This window comes from Rhinolophus sinicus, chromosome 1, assembly GCF_057876585.1.
Source record: "Rhinolophus sinicus isolate RSI-liver-muscle chromosome 1, RSI-T2T, whole genome shotgun sequence".
NCBI classification, from domain to species: domain Eukaryota; kingdom Metazoa; phylum Chordata; class Mammalia; order Chiroptera; family Rhinolophidae; genus Rhinolophus; species Rhinolophus sinicus.
The window spans coordinates 26,417,719-26,444,786 of NC_142501.1; the positions used below are offsets into that span (position 1 = coordinate 26,417,719).

The following is a 27,068-nucleotide window of genomic DNA, read 5'->3' on the forward strand; positions in this document are numbered from 1 at the left end:
GCACCAAGAGTCAACTACCCAGAGAGGAAGTTGATCACTCACCCAACTGGGAAAGGAGCAGTTGGGTGAGTGATCAACTTCTTTACCATTTGGGGGAAGTTCAGAAAGCCCCTGCTTCAGTGTCACCACAATGGCAAAGCTGAGATGCACAGAGATGGCTAGGAACAAGGGAAAAAAGCAGGGGCTACCAACATCAGCCATACAGCAGGAGAGATCAAAGTTCAGTGATCTGCTCTGCAGACAAACCCAGCAGATTCCACCACTGCAGAAACTAAGCACTTTAATGGACCACCTGCAGATTTCACTCAGCTTTCACCTGAGTCCCTTCCCACTCTTTCCAACACTCCCACCTCAAACCTTATTGGAGCCTTTGAACCACATCTGCAGCCAGTCCAGGCCCCTGCAGCTGCACAAATACAAAATGGCAGCACAGACCCCAGCAGGTGACTCCAAACACTATGTGCGCACTTGAGGCTAGCCTCTCCTGCTGTGTACTTGCATGCTAGTACCAGCCACCACTGAAGCCACACCCCGAGGGGAAACTGCAACTACTAGAGAGCACACCAACAGACAGGGCCCCTGTATCTGCCAGTAAGCCCATAGCTGGCTCCAGCCTTGCTACCTGCCCTGGCTCCCACCATTATGTGTATTTCTGTAACTGGTCGCAGTCACTCCATAAGCACCTGTAGCTGGTCCCCACAAACAAGTGTGCACACACCACTGGCCCTAGCCACCATCACTGGCTGCCCCGGTCTCTAGCCCTGGACCTGGAGGCATTGTAGAGGACCCCAAAAGCCTTTACAGCCTCTGTGACCCCCTGCAGTGCTCACCAAGGATCACAGTAGTCGATGCTGTGGACCTCAGCAGCCTGAGCTGAAACCACATCATGTCCCCCCCCCCCCCCCACAGATCCAGAGCAACTGCACACCCAGCATTTGGCACCCTGCACTGCTAGACTTGGCGGCACACATGCTCCAGCATGCTCCCACGTACAAGTGAATATCTTCCCTCACCAAAATCAGTCCACAAGTTTGCAAGAGGTGACTGCCTCAAACAGACAACTACAATAGCTGCAGGGATAACAAAGAATCAGGGAAACATTTAAAAGAATACAGTAAACCTCTAGTAACTGGCCCCCAAAAATGGAAATCAGGAATTACCTGACAAGGAATTCAAAATAGTTGTTCTAAAGATGCTCAGAGATATACAAGAAAACACAAGTAAACAATTTAATGATATCAGAAAAACAATTCAAGAAAAAAATGGGAAGTTCAACAAAGAGAACATAAAAAAGAACCACATAGAAATTGTGGACCTGAAGAATATAATGACTGAACTGAAGAATTCAAGAGCTTCAACAACAGACTCAACCAAGCAGAAGAATCAGTGATCGAGAAGACAGATCAATTGAAATTATCCAAAGGAACAAAAAGAAAAAAATGGAAAGGGAGGAAAAGCCTACAGGACTTATGGGAAACCATTAAGACAAATAATCCACACATCATTAGAGTCTCAGAAGAAAAGAGGGAGAAAGGAACTCCATTCTGAGGCTCAGACTGGTAGGAGTGATGTTTGGGGCCCATTCACATGGAAAGATGCTCAACACCAGTAATCAACAAGAAAATGCAAATCAAAACCACAAGGAAACATCACTTCACACCTCTTAGAAGGGCTATCCTCAAGAAGACAAAAGATAACAAGGGTTGGCAAAGATATGGGGGAAAAAAAGAGAACATCTGCACACTGTTGGTGGGAAAGCAAATTGGTACACCCACTATGAAAAACAGTACGGAGTTTCCTCAAAAAACTAAAAATAGAACTACAATATAATCTAAAATTCCACTTCTGGGTATATAGCCAAAGGAACTGAAAACAGGATATCAAAGAGAGACATGCATTCCCACGTTTACTGCAGCATTATTCACAATAGCCAAGATATGGAAACAACGTAAGTGCTCATTTATAATGAATGGATAAAGGTATGGTATACGAACCCAAGAGTATTATTCAGTCATGAGAAAGGAAATCCTGCCATTTGCCACAACATGGATGGACCCTGGGGGTATGATTGAGTGAGATAAGGCAGACACAGAAATACTATATAATCCCGCTTCTATGTGAAATCTGAAAAAGCCAAATTCTTTTTTTTTTTTTTTAAAGATTTTATTGGGGAAGGGGAACAGGACTTTATTGGGGAACAGTGTGTACTTCCAGGACTTTTTTCTAAGTCAAGTTGTTGTCCTTTCAATCTTAGTTGTGGAGGGCACAGCTCAGCTCCAGGTCCAGTTGCTGTTGCTAGTTGCAGGGGGTGCAGCCCATCATCCCTTGCGGGAGTGAACCGGCAACCTTGTGGTTGAAAGGATGCGCTCCAGCCCACTGAGCCATCTGGGAGCTCAGTGGCAGCTCAGCTCAGGTGCTGTGTTCAATCTTAGTTGCAGGGGGCGGAGCCCACCATCCCTTGCGGGACTCGAGGAGTTGAACCAGCAGCCTTGTGGTTGAGAGCCCACTGGCCCATGTGGGAATCAAACTGGCAGCCTTCGGAGTTAGGAGCACGGAGCTCCAACCGCCTGAGCCACCGGGCCACCCCTAAAAAAGCCAAATTCATAGAAACAGAGTAGATTGGTGGTTACCAGGGGCTGGGGGAAGAGGGGGGATTGAGATGTGGTTTAAAGGTAAAAAACTTGCAACCAGTAGACACTTAAGTCCTAGAGATCTGATGTACAGCACAGCCATTACAGACAATACTGTATTATAAACTTCAAAGCTACTAAGAGACTACATCTTAATTGTTCCCACCACAAAAAAAGAAATGATAATTATGTGATGTGATAGAAATGTTATCTAACACTATGGTGGTAATCATATCGCAATATATAAATGTATCAAATTAACATGTACACTTAAATGTATACAATGTTATATGTCAGTTATATCTCAAAAATTAAATATTTTAAAAAAGAAAAGCCCATCATGTTGCCTATATACTTACCATCTTATTGCACATTCTAATAGCCAGAATTAGAATACCACTCCAGGGGCGCCAGTTCGCTCAGTTGGTTAATGCGCAGTGTTCATAATACCAACATCGCTGGTTCGATTCCCACATGGGCCAGTGAACTGCACCCTCCACAACTAGATTGAAAACAATGACTTGACTTGGAGCTGATAGGTCCTGGAAAAACACACTGTTCCCCAATGTTCCCTAATAAAAAATTAAAATAAATTAAAAAAACCAAGCCAAGCAGCAGTAGTAGTAGCACTAACATAGTTTACCATGTGCCAAGCCCTGTTCTAAGCACTTTAAAATTTTAACTTACTTTATTGTCAAAATACTCTATAAAATAGGAACTATTATCCTCATTTTGCATATGAGGAAACGAAGGCAAACAAATGTTAAATAACTTGCCCAATGTCAAAAAGCCAGTAAGTAGCAAATTTTTTTTACCAAGGCCATCTGTTTCCTCCCATACCCATGCTCATAAACACTATTCTTTAGAGCCCATTAATCATCTATTTTGGTGGGACTCGGGGAGGGAGGGGGTATGAAAATTAATGAGTATATTCCCCATTCAAATATTTAAGTATTAAAGTCTGAAGGAAGTATTATTCTGTACTTCATTTTCTGCCTGTCCAAATCGCTATTTTTCCACATTCCCTACAAATTTTGAATCAATGCATTTAGACAGCATAGATAAAATGTCCTTGACAGTCTTCATTTATGTCTTTATTTTTAAATGCTTCCCATCTCCACCAAATCTGAGCATTTCCTACAATTGTGCTACTCGCTACAAGGAGCACGCCCTCTAGTGGCCCCAAGCTGACATGCAGCTACATAAAACGCACAAAGTGCTCCAATGAGCTTTCTTTCCTATTACAGGTTCAATGGCAGAGCACACAATAAGAAAAAAGAAAATACTGAAAAGCAAAATTTTACAAATCATAATGGGTCTTAATGCATTAGTGTGTCTGAGAGGGACAACACTATCTTTAGATTGATAGGATGGAAGGAGAGGTCACAATGGACAAGTATTTTACTCTTGGCTCAGCTATAGGCAATTCAAGTATGCCAGAGCTTTTTTTAAAAAGAGATACCATCCCTATATCTTGATTTCTTTCAAAAGGGGTCAAAAAATAGCAATTCTTATAAATTTCTGAAATAAATGCCAGACCATAAAATTGCTGTGAAAACCATCACAAGCCTATACATCCTCCAGCTTAAGGGACCTACAAATAAACTTTTTCTTTTCTTTCTCAAGAGACTATGTAATTGATGGGAAAAGCTTGAGTTTGAATTCTATAGTCACAAACCATGTGTAGTTTTCTTCACGTGTAGTAAAGAGGCAATAACAGAAATGATTTTTTTTTAAAGCTAGAAAATAACTAAAATATAACGAAAGTGCAGTGTATTCTTTAGGCAGTTATGGTAATTAAAATAATACAGTAAGCTACCAAATTTATCAGCAGCTGTCCCATACACTATCCAATTTTCCTTTTCCCAGGCCATCAGGTCTAAGTACCAAAGTAAAATGTCTTCACCACTGCTTCTTGATCCCTAATATTGATTGACTCTGGAGCACATAAATGAGATTTTCTGCAACTATGACAAAACATATAAGGAATATTTGTCATGTAGCTAGGAACAACCCAAGTGAGAATGAGTAAAGGAAAATACCCCTTCTAGTCCTTCTTCACTGAAATCACTATTAATTCAACAAGTAGTTAAGGAGCATCTACTATCTAGAAAGACATATGGCAAGTACAGTGAGCAGATAAAAATGAAGACATGGTCCTCATATTCGAAGAGCTTACGAACTAATGAGGAAGAGTTCAACAGCAACCCAAAGAAAATGAGAGATCAGGGTGAAAGGATAGGTAACATTTCATGAAGTAGTATTCGTGCTAGCTTTAGGGATGGGAAGGATTTCAACAGGCAGATATGGAAGGGAAGGTATTCTAAGCAGAGAGAATTTTAGTAAGCATTCAGTGTCATAGTGCTGATATTTGAAAAATGACTAGTACCCTGGTTTGCTGGCGCATACTGTGAGTAAAAAGGAAAACTGAAAGTTGAGAATGAAATGGTACTTTGGACTTTATTCTGTAAGCAAAGGAAAATCATTAAAAGCAATGAGTAGGGGAGGAAAGGGCATGAGCAGGACTTGGTTTTAGGAAGATTATTCTGGTGGCAACATGTAAACTGAATTGGAGCTAAGAAAGCTACAGATAAGCTGACTACCTAGGTTATGAGAATGGAGGAAGTGAGGAGTAATAAAGGTTCACAATTCAACACTGATTGAAGACATTTTTCCCCAAACGAAACCTGAGGATTAGGATATACTTCTATCAGTGACAGTGCCTCACACCTCAGTAATGTAAGAAAGGCCTTGGTTGGGGAAGCCAGTGAATCCCGACCCTAGGAGAGCAAATGGGGAGCTATGTTGGAATCTCTGGAGAGAACAGTATGTTACTTCACACACACACACAAAAAAAAAAAAGCACGCATATTATTCTGATTCTTCTCCTGTAACAATCACTGAATAAGAATTCCAAGATCCCTCTGGCTTCCAGTCTCTGACTCTGACTTTAGTTTTGTCTCTTACCCTGATTTCCTTCATTTATGCTGATTATATAATAGTTCTAGGATGTGAGAGGTGGCCTAGAAACATGAAGATAACTTGAAGCAAGTAAAATTAACAGTACCAGCAAATAAATACTGAATATAAGGAATCTCTAGGATTACTCTGGGGGTTTAGAACCATGAGCAGAGTGTAGCCTAACTTCTTAAAAGCTCCTATTTCTTGAAAAAGAATAATAGCTATAAAATGTCTTTTTATTACCTACTGGCCCATTTATATTGTATCAATTAAATAAAAAAGGTAATGAAACAGGCAAATTAAAAGATAAAGCGACACTACTTTTTTCCATACTTTTAATTACCATTATTGCACCAATACAGCATACGCTTTATATACATATATCTTAAACTTCATCATCAATTTTTCAGCAATTCAAATACATAATATATTATCATCTTGAGAATACAAAGAACACAACATGGAGGAAAATTGAGAAAATAGGTTCCCAATAGTTAGTCACTAGTGATTCTATAGACTTTCCTTTTAGTGTTTTCTATTGGAATTTTAAAATGCCCCGCCATGGCTCTACAAGTATAGAGCTGCCTAGAAGTGGAGGCAATGAAAAAAGGATGGATTCAAAGTTAAAAAGAGTCAAGGAGGAAATCTAGGACAGAGAACATATTTTGAAACTAAATATAAGGACTCCATTCAGCTAGAGTACACACGTCCAAACAGGTGCTAAGGGAAGAAATAATATCCTCCCATTTCATCCTCAAAATTGCCAATTAACAAACGAAACAGATAGTGCCCAATCAACTAAGAAACGGAACTCTCTTCACAGCATTGTAAAAGGAATGGTGGGGCAAAGGAAAAGAAGTGATGGGAGAGCAACTTGTTTTTGAGATATCCTGGGCGATGGGTATCAAAACTGTAACTTAGGCAAAACCTATCACAGGTAAAGCTGTGATTCTCCAGCTTCCTTCATAAATGATGATACATATAATAGCAGCTTTTTTATTGAAGAATTAGATAGACTGAAAAGCAAATGTTTATGGAAAGGGGCCAGGTACCCAGGCAGCAAGGCAATGCGGGTACTGAATAAGAGTCAAGTGCTTTCAACCTCTGTGCTCTACAAATCAGGTTAAAAATTCTAAACCCTCAACTTTAGGTCAAACAATGGGACAAATACAAAATAACGCTGTGCTTCAAGTGTAGCAATGAGATGGAGCAGCAAGAAAGTACAGGTCCTCCAATAATGTCATTTTGTCATACTGTTGATGATACGCCATAGGAACTTAACTCTTGTTTATATCAATTAGCCCATGGTAAAACTGGTTTTGTTGTAAGTTGTTTAAAGTCACAAAACCTACTGATGACGTTGAAGACTTACTGTAAACACTTCTCTAGAATGTAACTTGGAAAACAGAGCTCCTTGACTCTCCTTCATCCAAGAGACACCCACTGATCAAAGATGTTGCACTATTCAACAAACAAAAGAACAGCGGAGGCTCCACCAACACAACCCTCTTATTATAGGAAGAGACATGTAAACGCATGAGAGGGTGATGGAGCTGCACTCAGCACTAGATGTTCACTGAATTGGATAAGCCTGAAGGAGGATATATAGCACAGACCCAAGAAACAGGTCCTTCTTCATTTCCATCTCTATCAAAATTCTAAATTTGTAAACACTGAGGTCAGTCTGTCCATTTTCAGAGTCTTGGGTTAGCAGAAAAGAAATTTCAAGGTTTCTGTCCCTCCTGAAAAAACTCAATAGGGCTTCACAAAGAGACACACAGGGTCATGAGATGATTCTGAAATGTTAAAGAATTTAAAAGACGGAGAAAAATTATGCAGATGTGGGAGGTCATTTCCCCCTCACAGAGACCCTGGCCTTTTAAGCCCTGCATAGTCAGCCACAAGTATGAGAAAACCCACTACTCCCCTGCCTTGATGAAGAGGAGATAAGAGATACTTTCTTGGCTGTACAGCAAGTAACAACATAGGGGAGCGACATAAACCAGCTTGAACGTAATAGCGAAGCTATGAAAGATTGTCCAGTTATTTTGGTTCTGGGGAGAGAAGGGATTCCTAACTTCCCTCACAGATTGGTGCCCTCAAGGTCATTTTTATTCTTCAAGTCTGTCCTTAATGTCCTGCCCATGCTATTCAGAACTGGACCCAGTTAGATGGCTGTGGTGCCTGGTTTGGAACAGAGCTGCAAGACAGAACAGAGAGAAAGCCAAAGGCATAGTATTAGGACAGCTACTCCATTCTTTACTTAATAGTTTCAAAAAAATTGCTACCCAAAATTTCTGAAACTTCACAGCAATTCTACTTAGCAAGGCCTGAAATACCCACCTCCAGCTTCACCTTACAGTTTTCTTATCTCACCATCCCAGTACTCCTATACTTCCTTACCTAGAATTCCTGCCAAAGACTCTATATTACCTACGAATGCCCTGATCTAAGATTTCGTCTGACTGTACATATTATCCATACCCTGAGCGAGAGTATGTTACACCCATACCTGGATGCAGTGCTAAAGTCTCCCCACAAGTCATTGTTTGAAGACACTGGCGCTGGTGCTGATGTGGTGACAGGAGCAGGAGAATCCAGATCTAAAAGGACATCTGAATACAAGGTAAAAGAAGAAAAAAGGAGGAACAGGAAATAAAAACATATGTTCACACAAAAATCTATATACAGCAGCTTTATTTATAATAGCCAAAAATTGGAAACAACCCAGATATCTTTACATGGGTGATGGTTAAACATGCTGTGGTACATCCACAGCATGTATTTATTGCCATGGAATACTACTCAGCAATAAATAGGAAGAAACTATTGATATACACAACAATTTGGATGAAAGCTCAAGGGAATTAGGCTGAGTGGAAAAAGCCAATCCCAAAAGATTATATACTATACGATTCCATTTATATAACATTCCTGAAGTGACAAAAGTATAGAGATGGAAAACAGATTAGTGGTTGCCAAAAGTTAGGGACTGATGGGGAGGGTGAGGAGGGGAAAAGACTGGGAGGGAGGGAGGGATGGTTATTAAAGGGTGACACAAGGGATCCTTATAGTGATAGAAATGTTCTGTATGCTGACCATGGTGATGAACCCAGAAACCTACACACAATACAACTGCACATATACACACAAATGAGAACACGTAAAACTGGTGAAATCTTCACTGATATGTGGTATATAAACCAAAAACAACAAAAGAACAAGACAAACAAATGAGAAACAGAAACTCATAGACACAGACAATAGTTTAGTGGTTACCAGAGGGTAAGGGGGGTGGGGGTTGGGGGGTGGGAGATGAAGGTAAGGGGGATCGAATATATGGTGATGGAAGGAGAACTGACTCTGGGTGATGAACACACAATGGGATTTATAGATGATGTAATACAGAATTGTACACCTGATATCTATGTAATTTTACTAACAATTGTCACCCCAATAAATTTAATAAAAAAATTTTTTAAAAACTGGTGAAATCTAAGCAGTAGACAGTATCAATGTCAATTTCCTGGCTGAGATATTAGACTACAGTTTTGTAAAATGTTACCATTGAGGGAAACTGGGTAAAGGATACGAGGGATTTCTTGGTATTATCTTTATAACTTCATATGAATGTACAATTGTCTCAAAATAAAAAATTTAATTTAAAAAATAAAGAATAAATCTTAGATATTATCTCCAGTGTCTTCTGGTTAACACTTATTATAACTTCCAGACTATAATACCTGATTCTCTAGTCTTAGGAAAATTCCTTTCTGAGTTCTAATCTTTGCAATTCTTTAAATGTAAATATATCTATTATTTTCCCCACCAGATAGTAAAGAACAACAAAAATGCATTCACAAACACAGATGTCTCATTTTCTCCCAACTTCCCTGGTGAAGAAATGAAAAAGATTAAGAAATAACATTTACTGAATGGTTACTATGTGCCAAGTAGTGTGCTAGGTGCCCTCACATTACTTAACCTTCGCAATCCTGGGGTGGTTTTACGTCTCTATTTTGCAGATCAAGATACTGAAACTCAAGAGACTTTAAGTAATGTTACCAAGCATATTCAGATATAAAGGGGCAGAGGCATGACTGAAATCTTGGTTCATCTGACTCAGGCCTACTAGCACCTAACCAAGGTACAATGAAGGAAATAGTCTTTTTGATATCCACCCATTTTCTGCCAAAGAACCTACCACATACCATGACTCTCGGTCCACTAGAAAAGCTTTGCTCCCTTGCTAGAGGCTGCCAGAAATCACTTTGTCAGTACCAAGTGCCAATTGATAACAAAAACATCAACACTCTCCTTGACAAAAAGGTGTTCTCCAATTACAACCTAAGATATGATTTCTGAAAGTTAAAAGTACTAGAGAGATTTACCTGCATCACTACCTCCATGGTTAGATTTTGGAATGGGTGGTGGAGTGACATGATTGCTGATGGCAACTGAGGAGGAAGGTGGGGGAATAGTGATTTTGCCTCCAGGTGGGGGTGGGAGTAAGCTTAGGCCCCCAGTCCCTGCAGTCTTGGGCTTAGAAGCACCTCCTTTCTTGGTTGTAATGTTCTACAAAAGAAGAAAAAGAAGGAGAGCGAGAGAGAAAAAAAGAGGTCACAGGCTTATGGAAATATAGGAAAGGGGGGAAAAACCATACTCACCCCAATACTCAACTTGATGGTCTGTCCTTCCTTGAAGCCCAGATCCAACTTGGGACGAGTGTCCATTTCCTGAGATTCTTTGGAAATCTCAGATTCCTGCTTTACCCACCTTCAGTAAAAGAGTAAGTTATCTTAATTTGGGATTCCCTGAAAGCAGGGTTTGACACGCAAATTTTAGTGTAGCTAATTTATGCAAAACAAGATTCCAGAAAGCACAGTGAGGGAACAGAAGAGTTAAAGGGAAGGGGGGGGGGGCAAGAAAGAGGGCAACTGGGGCTCAATACCACTGAGGAATGAAACATAATGTACAGTAAACTTGCCCCTCCGAAGGAGGGCATTTAGTCACCAATTCCCATTCGCCTGGGTAAGGGCTGCCCCTGAAGGAACGTTAATTCCTCAGTCCTTCCAGGTTGTACCCCTGTATTAACTGGCCTTCTGAGGCAGAAAAGCAGAGGTATGTGCCTTGAGGTAGGAAGCGACAGCGTGGATGGTGCTGTCCACCATAGCTACGCCAAAGTCAGGTGGTCTGAAGAAATGTTGCAATAGGCACAAAACATGTCACTATATGAAGTAACAAAACTGGCATGTAACTCCCCACATATCTCATATACAGCCCTGTTACTGCATGCCTCTCTCAGCCACCTAAAAGCAAGAGCACCCCCAGAGGCATAAACAAAAGCATCATCTCAAACCATTGTACAAGGAATCAAAAACATATTCTGGGCTATAAGGAAAGGATAAACTAGATACAAAGATAATATACGGACAAAGAATCAATGGGAAGATTTATATTCATAATAAACTTGTTTACCAAATAAAGAGGGTAAAGTGACAGTGCCCATTCAACTGCGAAGCAGCTTTCCCCAAACCATTTAACCTGGTAACTAGGATGAGCTTCACTCACTTGAAGTGATCTTGCAAGGAGACATTAAAGTCAAATGCATCACCCCGATCTGTGAAGCCAATGCCAATGAAAGCACTACGCCCTGGGGGAAGAAGACAGGAATACTCAGAATAGGAAGTGCCCCAGGGGAAAATTCTGTCCAATGAAAATGTAAGTTACCCAACCTGAAGTCTGACAATGTCAATCATCTTCTCACAGACCAGGGGTTTGCAAACTACATACAGCCCGTGGTCCAAATGCGGCGTAGCTTGTTTTCAGTAAAATAAAGTTTTACTGAAACACAACCCCACCAATTTGTTTACATATTACCCGTGGCTGCTTTCACACTACAACAACAGAACTGAGTAGTTGCTATAGAGACCACTTGGCCTGTAAAATCTAAATATCTGTCTGTTTACAGAAGAAGTTTGCCAACCTCTGATACAGACAATGGAGAAAAGATAATGATTGGCCTAGATACAGATGATTTATGATGGTCCCACCAAAAACCACTACAAACAATGAATGGGCAATAAGTGTAAATTCTTTTGTTAGATATACACTTTGATTTATTTACATTTACCGACTAATTACCATGTCTTGAACTTGTGTTCATGTCTATTACAAATAACATGTTAATCCTTCTTTCATAACTACAGTTAACTTTACAGAAAGAGGAGGGAAAATTTAGTAAACTGAAGATAAATAAGATCAGGACATACTTTTATTGAAACGCATTAACTATTTTCCCAACCTCATCCCATTTCAAATCCCAGATCCCTTACCAGTACCGTCCTGGATCCGAATTACAAAATAGCGGCTGGAATCTGTCACTGTCTCCACAGCAATACCAGGATATTGTTCTACTGGTGCCTGAGCAAAGAGTTCCCCTGACAGGTAAAAGAAAGACTTCTTTGAGCAAAGGAAGCAAAAATCTAAAACTCTAATTAACAAGTATTTCTACTTCAGTCCCCAACTTAAAGATACTTACAAAAGCACAACAAATCAATATCCTTAATATGGTAGAGAGTCAAAAGCATAGATTACCTGAAATTTTATCTTCGAGTTTGATATAAGCAATCTTCCCTTTTGAAGTGATTCGGAGGCGACCAGTCCAATCAGGCTGGTCTAATTTCCAGTCAGAAGCCCTAGGATAGGAAAATATTATAGGAAACCTCAGGCCTCAGGTCCATGTCTTTAATATACAAAAACCCTATGCAGAATCATTTGCCATATTTCTATTTCCCTGTCTTGGATTGCTTACTATTTCTACCTATTAAGTGATCAATAAGAATAACTCATGAGGGGCGGCCGGATGGCTCAGTTGGTTAGAGCATAAGCTCTTCACACCAAGATCGCCAGTTCAAGTCCCACATTGGCCAGTGAGCTGCGCCCTCCACAACTAGATTGAAAAGACCGACTTGACTTGGATCTGAGCTGTGACCCCCACAACTAGATTGAAAAATAACGACTTGTCATCCTAGAAAAACACACTGTTCCCCAATATCCCCCAATAAAAAATAAAAAAGTTCTCATCACAAGAAAACAATTTAACTATACAAAGTGAAGGATGTTAATTTAAAAAAGCATAACTCATGATCCCCTCTACATAGTTGATTCATGTTAACACACAGTCCAAAACAAACAACACAATGTTACTATTTGGGGATTCTGGAGTTCAATAATATTCTTTTCATTGAATTTAACCAATATTTACAGAGTACGCATTAAGTCACGGACACTGTTTTAGGAGCTTGGATACAGCAGTGAACAAAATCAGACTCCTGCGGTTGTGAGGCTTACATTCTAATAGAAGATGTACAATAAAAAGGAAACATAATAAATAAGTGAAATAATTAATATCTCATCAGGTGGTGAATGCTAAGGTAAAAAGAAAATGCAGAGGCAGAAGAGGGAGATTGGGAGGGTAGAGAGAGTAAACAGGTTGCAGCATTTGAAAACTGCAGTGAGAGTGGTTAGGGTAGCCTTATTAACAAGGCGAAATGTGAGCAAAAATGTGTAGAATGTGAGAGTTACCCATGAAGACAACCGGGGTTTGAAAAGCATCCCAGGCATAGGAAGCAGCTAGTGCAAAGGTGCTAAGGTAGGAGCATGTCTGGAATGTATGCACTCAAGCAAGGAGGCCACCGTCATTAAAATAGAGACAAAGTAGAAAAGCTAACAGAACAGAAGGCCAGATTATGCTGGGCCTTATAAGCCATTGTAAGAACTTTAGGTTTTACTCTCAGTTAAGGAGGAGTCGAGCTGTTACAAGTTTTAAGCAGAGGTGTGACACAATCGCCTTTTTATTTTAAAAGAACTACTTTGTTTGCTATGAGTAGAAGAGATATAAAGATATGAGTGTTGAAGTCATTCAAGCAGGGGCATTATTTAAAACACTATTGCAGTGATCTAGGAGAGTCATGATGGTGACTAGTAAGAGACATTAGCTAGATTCTGGATACACCAGAGATAGCAAAAGAATGTGTACAAGTGGACACTTGGGTTAATATTACTCAAGCAGTAGTTCGTCGTAATCAGAAGTGCCTGGAAACTGATGGTAACCACTTTGAGCACCTCTTGTAATTGCAGAAGTCAAACGTAACTTGTATTCATCTTTTATCAGTATATATTGAGTATTACAATTTTAATACAGTTTTCCTGTCTTCAAATGTATGTACATTTTTTTGGCACCCTCTGTATTTAAGGTAAAGGCAGCAGGATTTTCTAACAAATTGGGTGTGAGGTAGAAGAAAAAGAGAAGTCAAGGATGACTCCAAGGTTTGTAGCCTTAGCAAAGGAGTTGCCAATAACTGGGATGAGGAAGGCATGTCTGGGAAGAAAGATCAGGAGTTCAGTTTGGCATATGCTGAGCTTGAGATGTCTAGTAGATTTTTAAGAGAAGACGGACAGTTTAATATGAGTCTAGAGTTTAGGAAAGACATGTGGGCTAGAGATACAAATGTCCATGGAAACAGTGAGTATTTATAATCTGTGTTATAAATGAATTTGAGTGAAATTTAAGACACTATTTAAATACGGACATTTTTACAAAACATTGCATTTCTGATTTTGTTTTGCCAGGAATATGGAAAAGGGAGGACAAAGTGAAAGTTATTAATAACTTATCCCTCAGGACCCTGAAAACCAACACTTCCAGGTTAGAAAAGTAACAACAGGGTATATCTGAACGAGTTTAGCTATAGAAGGATGAGTTTAACAAAAGGGTAAGTAAAGGTGGAAAGGAAGAAAGTGAAGATTAAAATTAGCACAGATGTTGAACAGGATTTTGTCATCCCCTTCTCTCTTGATGCCCTGCTCTCAAAGACCTTCAAGTACCTGAATCTGATCCAGATTAGAGCATTCTAAAGTTCCCTTAATAAATTTTTAAAAAACAGCTGTTACTTAGGCTACCATACCACAAAGAGCTAGATATAGTGTAAATAGCTATTGAAAATATTAGGAACAAGCTTACAAGATGTATTTGTTTGGACAGGATCCTTGTCTTAATTACTGTGTGTGTCTAGTGGCCAATATTTAACAAATTCTCTGTAAGTGAATTTGTTACTGAGATTCAAAATTCAAAAACATGGCAGCAGTTTCCCTCAGCCCTCAGCATTAGTTCCTCTCACACTCCCAAGACCTAGCCTGAAGAACTCTTGGTTTTGGTGAGAATACTTCTGACAATACTGTAAACTGATCTCACAAATTTTCATTTACTTTAGCAATAAATCCTTACAGCAGCCATATGAAATATGCATGAAAAGCCTCTCTCTCTCTCTCTCTCTCTCTCTCTCTCTCTCTCTCTCTCTCTCTCTCTTCCCGCTCCCTCTCTCAACAAAGGACAATAACACAGTAAGCAATAATGCCTAACTTCAAAGTCCAGCATTCTTTTCATTACATTAAAACATACTATAGAATTTAATATTAATTTAGCTGGGAAGGAGGGTAGCAATGAATAAAAAAAGTTTTATAGGTCAGGAAACCATTTTCTATTTATAAATTTCTCATCAACCTAAATTTTCCTTCCATTGGTCCAGGAAGCAACAGCTTACACTAGTTGAATCAAAGTTATTGATTCCTTCTAATAGTATTAGTCACTAAAAGAAAGGATTTTTTCCTTTCATGGCAGCCTAGAGAATAAATCATGCTCATAATGGAAAACGGGTTCTGGCAAACAACAAGAAAGATTATGCAGACAAAAAGACAGAAAAGCAATATTTATCAAGTATCTATTATGTGCCAGGCATGCCCATTCTTGTGAAAATTAAGTGAGAGTATCTCGTAACATAAGTAGTATTACATCCATTTTTATAGGTAAGGAAACAAAAGCTCAGAAGAGTTAAATGACTTGCCAAAGGTAACCCAACAAATAAATGAGAATCACAATTCAAACTTAGTTCTGCTGTATTCACTCACTATAGTAAGAGTGGCTGATGATAAAATGTCTCTTGGGGAATAGGAAATATTAGTAATAAGCATGGAAAACATAGAAGGATAATGAGAAAAAGAGTAAAAGGGGAAAATTAAGAAATTGTTTTGATGGCTCAATGCAATTAATTGACATAAGAATAAAGGGTGTGGATAAACTACAAAGTGGAGGTAGAAAACGCAGATGAGAGAAGGTCTTTAAAAAACCTTGAAGAAGAAGTAAAAGAATAGAATCCCATTTGAATGTGTATGATATCCTTTAGGAAGTTTTAACACCTTAAGTTGAAAGGTATGACTTATTTTCCTTATTTAACAGTTCAAGCAATGCTAATTTATGTGATTAAGTGTAATCTACTAAGTTGTTCTTTCAGTCAACATTTACAGAGTGCCCACTATGTGCCAGACACTGTGCTAGATTCCGGGAATACAAACTTAAAAAAGACCTCAAGTTCCTTACACTCTAGAGAAATAGGAGACCAAACAATCAATTGCAATACGGAACGAAGCGCACTGTGACACAGACAAACATAGGTGCTATGGAAGCACAGAGCATACCTAAGCCAGAATGGAAGGGTCCAGGATGGCTTCCCAAAGAAGGTGATGTCTCAGATGAGTCACACATATAGTACTACCAGCAAAAAAACACACAGATTTCTATTCATGCTCAATTTGGGGTCTGACTGAAAGCCTAAAATTAGGACTACCTCTTTGTCAAAAGGTACAACCCACAGAATCTAGTGCACAAGTCAGCAAGCACAAAGATAATGACCCATGAGAAATGAACCTCGGTTCATTTTGTCATTCAAGACAAAATAATGGACATAGAGAGAGGATAAATTGTTAGCCAAGGTAATAATAAATGCCAAGAGGAAAATTACGATGATGATATGGAATAAAAACAGTACCACATGTTTAAATACAGCTTTACTGTTTCCTAATTCTTTCACATTTATTGTATGATTTCATTTAACCCTCCAAAAACTTTTGTGAGGCACATAACTACAACAGGTTTTATCATTAACTTCTATTTTTTCTATTTTTACAGATGAGAAAACTGAGACTTGGAGAGGTTAAGAGATTTGTCCAAAATCATACAGCTGTTAAGTTGCCAGTGCCCATTCTCATGTTTTTTAACACGCAACCCAGTGAGTTACGTGTCAACTCTTTCCACTACATGACTTCATGGCTTCCTACAGCATCCCCAGACACTAACAGTCATTGAATTACAAGGTTACAACACAAATTTAGCTCTACAGAGAAAAGGCAGGTTAACTCTGGAGGGAAATATACATAGGTTAAGAGTGAAGGAAGAGAAGGAAGGTAGAAAATACTACATAATCATCGAGAAAATATATTGGAAAGAAACAGTATGGACAACCATTAGAAAACGTATGATAACCTTTGCCCACTGGCAGAAAAGCTGATGGTAAAACCAAATGGTGGATGATGTATTTGCTGCCAACATAAAAGATACATTAGACCATCCTGAGAGTGTCCAACAACACAAAGATGACCCACACATGTGCACGGAGTATTGGAAACGTGGTGGTGGAGATGAGGGTGACAAACTGAAGGACGCAGGGAAGAGGGAAGGAAAGGTGACTGACGAAGAAGCAGGCACGACTGGATGTGGGTGATGGAGAACCGATGGGTAACCCAGAGGGGTCCAGGGGAGGAGAAATCGAAGAGGCAGGATGGCAATTTTTTTTTTAAGCAGCGGAAACAAGGGTGATGGCAGTCTAGAGTGGGGTAAAAGCAGAAGGATAGGCCGATAACAGCCCAGGTGGGGAGGCTAGCAAAGTGACAACTCAGAGTTGGCAGTGGCGGGGACGCACGGCGAGCTATCTGAGAAGGAAACTGTCATCCCCGACCGGGTACGCACGTGCTGCAGGGCCTCGAGGTTAGTACCTGTAACCGCGGTTAGAGGCCCGGGGCGGAATCCGGTAGACGCTCACGTCGGGTTTCACACACAGGACAGACTCGTACTCCAACTCGGCCGCCATCTTGGCTTTGCTCTCCGTGCCACCGGGGGCGGGGCGTAGAGACGGAGGCGGGACATGGAGGGGGCAGGGAGTTGCGGTACATGACAACTTCCGCTTACGCTACTTCCGCGTCAGTATATCTTGGTTCCCGAGATTAACCTCCAGTGGCGGGGGTTGGGAAAGCCATTTTGAAACCTGGAAACAGTGAGGCTACGCGGCTCACCATCTTGAGTAATGGCAAAGATGCCATCCCAGTGCGTGACGCACGTTATGGAAATCTCCATCACCGAAAGGTAATGAGGGAAAGCGCCATCTTGCTCCCGGCCGGTACCCACGATGCTCTGGGAGGCTGAGAAACCTCTTGGAATCTGGCGAAATTTTTCCTTCCAAGAGTCAATTGTTAACCGTAGTTTCCTGGCAGAAAAGGGGTATCTGCACATCGATAATCCCCAGCTGGGTACCTACAGGAAATGTATGATCCTGTCGTAGACTTGGTGGCTTTTTAACCCTTCAGATTCTAAACGTTAAAATTGCTTAGCCTGATTAATTGCCTAAAAGCACTTTTCCCCCCCTCATATTTTCCACAACGGCACCTTTAGAAATGGTATTCCTCACTTTCAGTTGTATTTTCTGGTTATCTGTTTGGAAAATTTGACTCTGTTAAACTCTTAAGTGGTATTAACCCAATTCCTGGCAATTTCAGGAAGCATAATGAACTATTTAATGGCTGCTATTTGTTCCCAGTTCTATTATAATGATATATCCTACCGAACGCTCTCTATAAATGTTACTGTACACTCTAAATGTAAACTTGCCACAAAACTATCACTTAAAACGATTTAATCATCAGATAACAATTGACAAAACCGAGATATAAAAAGTCTGTCTGTTGCACTACTGAATTTCTCTGAGACTCTGCACAGCTGGAAGCAGAGCCCCTGTTTACCTGGTAGAAAAAAGGTGAGGATGATGAGAAGAAAAAAAATTTGCAATAGCATCAAAAATGAGATACTTTGGGATAAATTTAACATTGCTGAGAGACCTCATTAAATAGATATGTTCATGTGCTGAAAGATTTAATATTGTTAAGATGTTAGTTCTTCCAAATTGATTTGTATATTCAATGCAATCCCAATCAAAATCTAAGCAGGCTTTTTTTTGTAGAAATCAACAATCTGATTTATAAATGCATATGGAAATACAAAGGTTCTAGAATAGCCAAAACAACTTTGAAAGTTAAGAACTAAGATGGAGAATTTCCCTATGTCACATCAAGAATCAAGACACCACAGACAATAGTTTAGTAGTTACCAGAGGGTAAGGGGGAAGGTGGATGGGAGATGAGGGTAAGGGGGAACAAATATAAGGTGATGGAAGGAGAACTGACTCTGGGTGGTGAACACACAATGGGATTTATAGATGATGTAATACAGAATTCTACACCTGAAATCTATGTAATTTTACTAACAATTGTCACCCCAATAAACTTTAAAAAAACAAAGAACAACAAAAAAAAGAATCAAGACACATGGGCCGGCCCGGTGGCTTAGGCAATTAGAGCTCCATGCTCCTAACTCCGAAGGCTGCCAATTCGATTCCCACATGGGCCAGTGGGCTCTCAACCACAAGGTTGCCAGTTCAATTCCTCGAGTCCCACAAGGGATGGTGGGCAGCGCCCCCTGTAACTAAGATTGAACATGGCACCTTGAGCTGAGCTGCCTCCCGAATGGCTCAGTTGGTTGGAGCGCAGGCTCTCAGCCACAACATTGCCGGTTTGACTCCCGCAAGGGATGGTGGGCTGCACCCCCTGCAACTAGCAACGGCAACTGGACCTGGAGCTGAGCTGCGCCCTCCACAACTAAGAGTAAAAGGACAACTAGAAGCTGAATGGCACCCTCCACAACTAAGATTGAAAGGACAACAATTTGACTTGGAAAAAAGTCCTGGAGGTACACACTGTTCCCCAATAAAGTCGTTCCCCTTCCAAAATAAAAAAGAAAAGAAAAAAGAATCAAGACACATGAATCAAGAGAATGTTATATTGGCATAAGGGTAGACATACAGATCACATAAATCAATGTAGCATATAGAGAATCCAGAATAGGCCTACATCTATATGGTCAAATGATTTTGACAAAGATGATAGGGCAATTCAATGGGAAAAGATAAACTTTTTTCAACAACTTGTGCTGGAACAACTGGAAAAAAATGTCAACCCATATCTCACACCATATGTCAACCCATATCTCACAAAAATTAACTCAAATGGACCAGAAGCTAAAACTATAAAACTAGGAAAAAAATGAAATCTGTGAAAACTTAGGTTAGGCAAAGATTTCTTAGATAAAATATAAATACCACAAGCCATAAAATATTTGAAAATTTAGACTTTATCAAAATTAAAAGTTTTTACTCTTCAAAAAATACCATTAAGAAAATGAAAATGCAAGTCACAGACTGAAAGAAAATATTCACAATACATATATCTGACAAAAGACTTGCATTCATTGTGTGTGTGTGTGTGTGTGTGTAAATTAAATAGAAACCACAAGATAACACTACACACTTAAAAAGAAAATGACAACAACAACATGCTGGCAAGAATATGGAGCATCTTTCATACATTGCTAGTGGGGAGATAAAATGGCACAATGACTTTGGAAAACAAAGTTTTGTGTTTTCTTAAAAGTTAAACATACATTTATCATAAGACCCAACGTTCCACTCTGAGATATTTACCCAAGGGAAAATAACACATACGTCCACAAAAAGACATATATGTAAATGTTCATAGCAACTTTGTTTACAATAGCTAAAAACTGGCAATAACACAAAATGTCTATCAACAAGTGAATAAACAATTTGTGGTGTACCCACATAATAGGATACTGTCATATTGATATACAGTTGTAATATATAGGATAGCAATAAAGAGGATTAAATGACTAATACTCAGTGATAGCAATAAAAAAAATTGAACTACTAATAAACACAATGACATGGATAGAGCTCAAAAACATTACACTAAACAAAAGAAGCCAGGCCCAAAAGAGTACATACTGTATGGCTTCATTTATATGAAATTCTAGAAAAGACTATAGTTACAGAAATTAGATAAGTGATTGCCTGGTACCAAACATAGGAATTGAATAGGAAGAGGTACAAGGCTATTTGAGGTGGAGTGGAGTGATGGAAATGTTCTGCATCTTGATTGTGGTGTTGGTTACACAAAGTGTATATATATATTAGTTGAATATAAGACAGTGTATCCTTAAAATGCATGTATTTTATTGTATGTAAATCATAAGTAAATAAAATTTATTTTAAAAATCTTAAAGTCCACCCCCCTGCTCCTCAAAATCCATTCTCCTTTCATTCTCCATTGAATTAACTACTGTAAACAATGTTTTGCATATTCTTTTCTGGTAGTTTTTATGCATTATGCATTTATAAGAATGTGTGTGTTTGTGAGTATATGAATTTACACAATGGAATCACACTATACATACTGCACATATTTTGCTTTTTATTTAACAATACATCAACACCTTTTTATGTCAGTACATTTAGGTAGACCTCAAACTTTTTAGTGTTTCATACATTCCATTGAAAGACTACCTACAGAATCTTTTCAAATTGCCTGCAAATTAAATTAATAAGGTTAACTTCCAAAGAATTCTTACAAGGTAGCAGAAATATAAGAACTTTGAATTAGGAGAGACCTTTAGACATTAATACTTTCAAAACCTTTGGTTTCTTAGTAGTATAATTCACAGTAAGAACACATTTTATATTAGAACTCAATGCACCCATCTATACTCAAATATATATAATTGAAACAAAGGTTTCCCAAAATGATACCCTTACTAAATATGAGGGCAGTTTATGAGTCATAAACTCTCCACTGGCTGTACCATAAAGTCTAATCTCCTTAGCTAGATGATTCTTCATAATCTTGTCCCAACTTCTCCTTCCAATGTCACCTAGAGCCTTCTCTCACACCTTCTTGCTCACTGTCTTCAGCCCCGATGTTCTTTCTAGCTTAACTGATTACGTTGCCATGACTTTCCAAACACACTATCTTTGTTCTTGCTGAACATATTTGCACAGGCTGAAATGCTCTTCCCATTCATTCCTTGGTAAAATGCCTTCAGATGTAATTTACACATCAGTTTCTCTGAGCTTTCCTGAATGTCCCTAAATAGAACTAGTAATTCCTTCCTCTGTGCTCCTACAACATTTCTTTTTATGGCCATTTTGCCTGTTATACTGGTTTAGACTGCTTTCCCAGAGTTCCACAACATTTTTTATACTTTGGTTTTAGTTATTATCACATTGCATTCAACTGTTTATAGCCACATCTATTTTCCAAGGGCAAGAAGCATGTTTGTATTGCTCCAACATCTACTACAGTTTACAGAATAAAATAAGACCTCCATATAGTTTGTTGTTGTTGTTAAATGAATGATCATTTCTGTCCATCTTTACAGGATAGTTTGTTCTTTCCCAATTAAGAAAAATTTAAAAGTCTTGGCTGGAATTCACCTCTGTGGACCACTAGGGGGTAGTAGCTACGTAATTCACACGTTCTGGGCTGGAGAATAGATTAACTGTCCTAGAAACCAAGCTTATTTTCTCACGTGTGACTTTCTAAGTGTATGTGATTTAATCAAGTTCAACAAAAGCACCTTTGTTGGAAATGGCGGAGGCCTCATCCGTCTCAAATCTTGTTTATTTTTAGATACAATTTAAATATTTAAAAAGTTGTGATTTTCATATCTCCACCTATGTCATATGCAGTATGTATATGAAATAGTAGTAGGAAGAAATAGTAACATATTTCCCATCTCTTTCTTCTTTACTCACACACAATAAGTTATTTATCATATATTTTCAAATTCTGATTTTCCTTTGCTCAGGATACTGTTATCTAGCATAAAAGGGTACTTGTTAAAATACAATTTTCCTAAATCCTGGGGTTGAGGTTGCTGCAAATGCAGTGATAAATACTGTAATGAGATTTGAATCATGGTTTGCAGATCTCTATTGCTTAGAATGGACTTTAGTGCCCTTGTAGTTGAAATCCCATATTTCACATGTGAGAGGTTTGAATCCTTGACTTATTAAATCCTTTGTCCAAAGACACAGTTGGTGATGGAGTGAGAATTGGAACCTCATGTCTCATGATTTACAAACTAACTCTTTTCACCACACCACACCGTCTAATACAGGGCGCATCCAAGATACTGGTTCAAAAACAGCATTCTTGTGTAGTTTTGTATGTACATCTATAGTTTTCATTTAATAGAAACCATATAGATAGCTTCACAAGTACACAAAATATATGGAATATTTATTACAGCATTTTGTCATTAAAACTGGAAATAACTGTCCCTCAATCTGTAATTGATCAATTCCTTAGATAAATGGTACATCTATCAATGAAATACTATGTGTCTGTTAAAAATTGAGATTGATTGATATGTTCTGATACAAAAAGGTAAATTGATAAGTGAAAACTGTATCAATCAATTTTCAGTAGAAAATGTATGCTATTAGGTCATTTGTATAAAAATGAATATAAAATATTTAGACTTGATAAGCATAAAATAATTATGAAACTATAGGTGAGACTCTTAGCAGGGACTGTTACTTCTGGGAAAAAGGAAGGGAAACTCTTTTTCACCTTATACCCTTCTTTATGTTACACATAATAATAATAATAACTTGTAAAAGTAAATCAAAAACTATTCATTTAAAATGTAAAATATGAAAATAAAATTACATATTGTTTATGGAGTTACACATATGTAGTAAAATTATAAAAGCATAAGGAAAGAACAGTGATTATCTGGGAAAAGAAGGAGATAAAAAATTTGAAGAAGTATATATATATATATTTTTTTTTTTTTAAATACTTGAAATAAATATGGCAAAATATTAAAACTTTAATAAAGCTGCTTAGTTGCAACTTGATAAAGCTGGTGTTGTGTATACTTATTTGTCTGTTTTAAATATTTTGTAATAACAAAATGGAGAATGAGAGTCCAAGATGTAAAAATCAAACATTAAGTAATGAAGAAATGACCTGATAAATTACTGAGTAATATGAGTTGTGAAATTATATGTATTGTTTCAAATGAGTGTGTGCAATGTTCAAAAACACGTATTTTTACATGTACATAGCAAATTTTTTAAAAGGATACAGACCTATATCTAATAGCAGTCACCTCCTGGGAAATGGCCTTGGGAAGAGAAGTAAAGAAAGAATTTAAACTTTTTTACTTTATACATGTCTACATTTAATTTTTACAATGAGCATGTATTAGTTTTGTAATTCAAAAAATAAACATTTTAAAAAGTGAAAGGTACTATACTGGTATTAGTGATTTGATGATATTTTAATTAAATAGTAAATAAAGTCAGCCATTGACCTAAATCTAGCTAGCCCTACTCCTTGCTCCTATGTGTTGTACTACAGCTACTATGTCAGGTTAAATTGGGCCAGCTTCTGAATTTCACAGTCTCTAAATCTGAGGGGTAATTAATTCTAACTTTGATCGGTTTACTGCTATACCCCCAATACCTACACAACAACAGCAACACCCAAAATTGTCCATTTGCACAATATTCAAAACCAGACAAATCTAAAATTGTATAGTTTTGGTAAACACGCTTAGGTGGTAAAGCCATTTTTAAAATGTAGAGAAATTATAAACACAAAATCCCCAAATGTGTATATTTGGAGGAAGTGAGTGCAGGAAGGAGATCAGGGTGGGTACAGAGAGTGCTTGGGAGATACTAGTAGCATTCTACTTCTAAAACTAAATGGTTAAGCTAATGGTTAGTCACTTTATTATTATTTAAAATGTACATATTCATTATATACTCTCTTTCAAATATGTACCTCGCAATAACATTTAAAAGGTGATATGTGAAGCAACTAAGTTGTCAGTTATTGATATCAACAATAAACATTCTGTATAACAATGATAATATTGATTACAATATCACAAAATGTTTTCATATACACTATCTCATTTATTTCTCACACCAATCTTGCCTAAGGCAAGTAGTATTAGCCCCATTTTCGTTAAGAAACATGCTGGGATACAGAAAAGTCATTAACTTGCTCATCTACACACATTAGTGTCAAGAAAGGAAAACCCTAAATTTCTGACACCAACACAATAGCTGCTTATACCTTAGATGTAAATGTTTGCACGTTTTATTAGTATTCTGTGCCTATGGTTGAATTAGAGTAATAACTAATATTCTTTAAGTACTGAGTCCTGTTCTACATGCTACATGCTTTGTATCATTAATCCTCACAAGAGATGGGTACTGTTATTATTCTGCCCATTTTACAGGTGAAGAAACTGATACAGTGTAATTAAGTAATTTATCCACTGTCACAAGTGGCAGACATAGATGTAAGAGTCTTTAAGCCCAGGTCTTTAACCAATATGCAATCCTGCCTCAGTAATTCATTCCTTCTTCCTTCAATGTCTCCATCTAGAAAATAGACAGAGTATTCAAGAGTTTTAGCTATTGCAGTAGGTCCTCATTATTCGCGGATTCCATATTTGTGAATTTGCCTGCTAACTAAAATTTATTTGTAACCCCAAATCAATATTCATTAAAGTCTCACAGTCATTGCTGGACATGCATAGGATGACAAAAAAACATGAGTCACCGGTCATGGCACTTACACAGCTAAGGCCAAACAAGGTTGGCACTCTGCCTTCCTCTTTCAGCTCTCATATTGTAAGCAAGTGTCCTTTAATGCCAAGGTCTAGTTAATGCCAAGTTTTTCACATTTTTGTTGGTGATTTTGCTGTTTACAATGGCCCCCAAGCATAGTGCTGTGTAGTGTTCCTAAATATAAAAGGGCTGGGATGTGCCTTCTGGAGAAAATATGTGTGTTAGATAAATTTTATTCAGGCATGAGTTATACTGTTGTTGATGGAGAGGTCAATGTTAATGAATCAATAATGTGTATTAATTAAGGTGTCTTTAAACAAAGACACACATAAAACAAGGGTATGTATTAATCATGAACTTGTTTTATGACCAAATGCTGTGACCGGAAGCTGGCAGGAACCTAACCCTGTATTTCCCCTATGAACAATGGTTCAGTATCTGCTAATTTAGTATTTTTGGTGACTTTACAGAGCAAAAGTACCACAAATACCATAAGAATTGACTGTATTAGCATTCACAGGGAACATAGTGGCTAAAAACACGGAGTTTTAGAGGTCAACTGTCTGGTTCTAATTTTGTCCCGTACATAGTAGTGTGAACTTGGGTAAATTATTAGCCTCTTTGCATTATCAGTGTCCTTTTTGACAATAAGGTACTAACATTAGTACCTATCTCATCATTGGGGTGTTGTGAGTTAAATAACATTTAGTCAATGAAGTATTTAGCATAGTATCTGGTAGATAAGCCCTCAATGTGCAATTTATTACTATTATTAATACTAATTTACATTTGAAATCAGAATTAGCACATTTGTTCAGGTAAATATAAACACTGACACATTCATTATTAGTATTTCAGAAGCTGTACAACAGAGAACATAATAACTAGAATGGAGCTACAATTTCAACACCATTTTCCCTTATATAGCTGATAAATGTGACCAATGTAAAACGATTTGAAGAGAGTTAGAAAGAGCATTTATTTCATCTGAAATGAGTTTGTGTGATATTGTGATTTATAATAAGCAATATATATCATGGTTTCTGGCCCCAGTTTCTGACTCAGGGCTCCCAAAACCTTGTAAATTCCTAACTGATGAGAGCACCAGGAGCATATTTTGTTCTGTTAATACTATTTGGTCTCTGACTCCGGTTCCTAACACAGGGCTTCTGAAAGCCTTATAATTTCCTGGGTGATAGAAGTGAAAGTAAGAAATGTCCAAACCTGCAGAGAATTTTTATGAGTTTATTTGAGCCAAACTGACCACAATTGCCAGAAAGCAAAATTTCAATGAATTGAGAAAATTCTCTGGAGAACGGCAATTTTGCAGCTTATCTTGTACCTTAGAATCAAAGGAAGAGACATAAAGAGGGTTACATGAAATCTATTGGTGGTAGATTAAGGGGGCAGGAGAAAGCAAGGCAGGGAAATCTCTGGGATTGGATTAAAAGAATAATGAAGAGAAACATACTTATTTTTCATTGGTGGGTATAGGATAGTTAATAATTAACATTTACAGCACATAGAGATGATAATCAGGAAACAAGATAACAATGAGAGGTTCTGTGGTCTTGTGCTCTGTTACAGTGGGTGTGCCCTGATGGGTCTGGAAAAGGAGATTACTGATGTTTCAAAGGTCTGTTACTTAGATGCAAAAGACAGTAGACAGGCTCACTTAAGGTAAAGATTGACCTTTGTCAAGGAAGCTACAGGCCTAGATTATGACTACCCCCCATGACCTGCTTTTAGTTAGGAATTTTAATGTTCAGACCATCCTGTGTGGTTACTTTCAGTCTCTGAGTTTGTAGGA

At 38.2% G+C, this 27,068-nt stretch overlaps 1 protein-coding gene across 1 annotated transcript; it reads right to left on the reverse strand.

The window, feature by feature from the left end:
- Window positions 1-5,909: 5,909 nt before the first annotated feature.
- Window positions 5,910-17,662, reverse strand: NECAP1 (NECAP endocytosis associated 1). Its single transcript, XM_019713517.3, has 8 exons — window positions 17,481-17,662; window positions 12,189-12,289; window positions 11,927-12,031; window positions 11,163-11,244; window positions 10,259-10,367; window positions 9,983-10,166; window positions 8,104-8,206; window positions 5,910-7,791 (listed from the first exon to the last, which is right to left on the reverse strand). Exons 1-8 carry the CDS (start codon window positions 17,573-17,575, stop codon window positions 7,743-7,745), a joined length of 828 nt encoding a protein of 275 aa, XP_019569076.1. The 5' UTR covers window positions 17,576-17,662; the 3' UTR covers window positions 5,910-7,742.
- Window positions 17,663-27,068: the final 9,406 nt, after the last annotated feature.

Excerpts from the sequence above, each read along its gene's own strand:
- NECAP1 (XM_019713517.3), bottom strand. The coding sequence starts at position 17,575 with ATGGCGGCCGAGTTGGAGTACGAGTCTGTCCTGTGTGTGAAACCCGAC. Across the intron at positions 10,167-10,258 it reads CCATCAAGTTGAGTATTGGG|AACATTACAACCAAGAAAGG; the intron begins GTGAGTATGGTT and ends CTTCTTTTGTAG. Across the intron at positions 7,792-8,103 it reads GACTTTAGCACTGCATCCAG|CTCTGTTCCAAACCAGGCAC; the intron begins GTATGGGTGTAA and ends TCTGTCTTGCAG.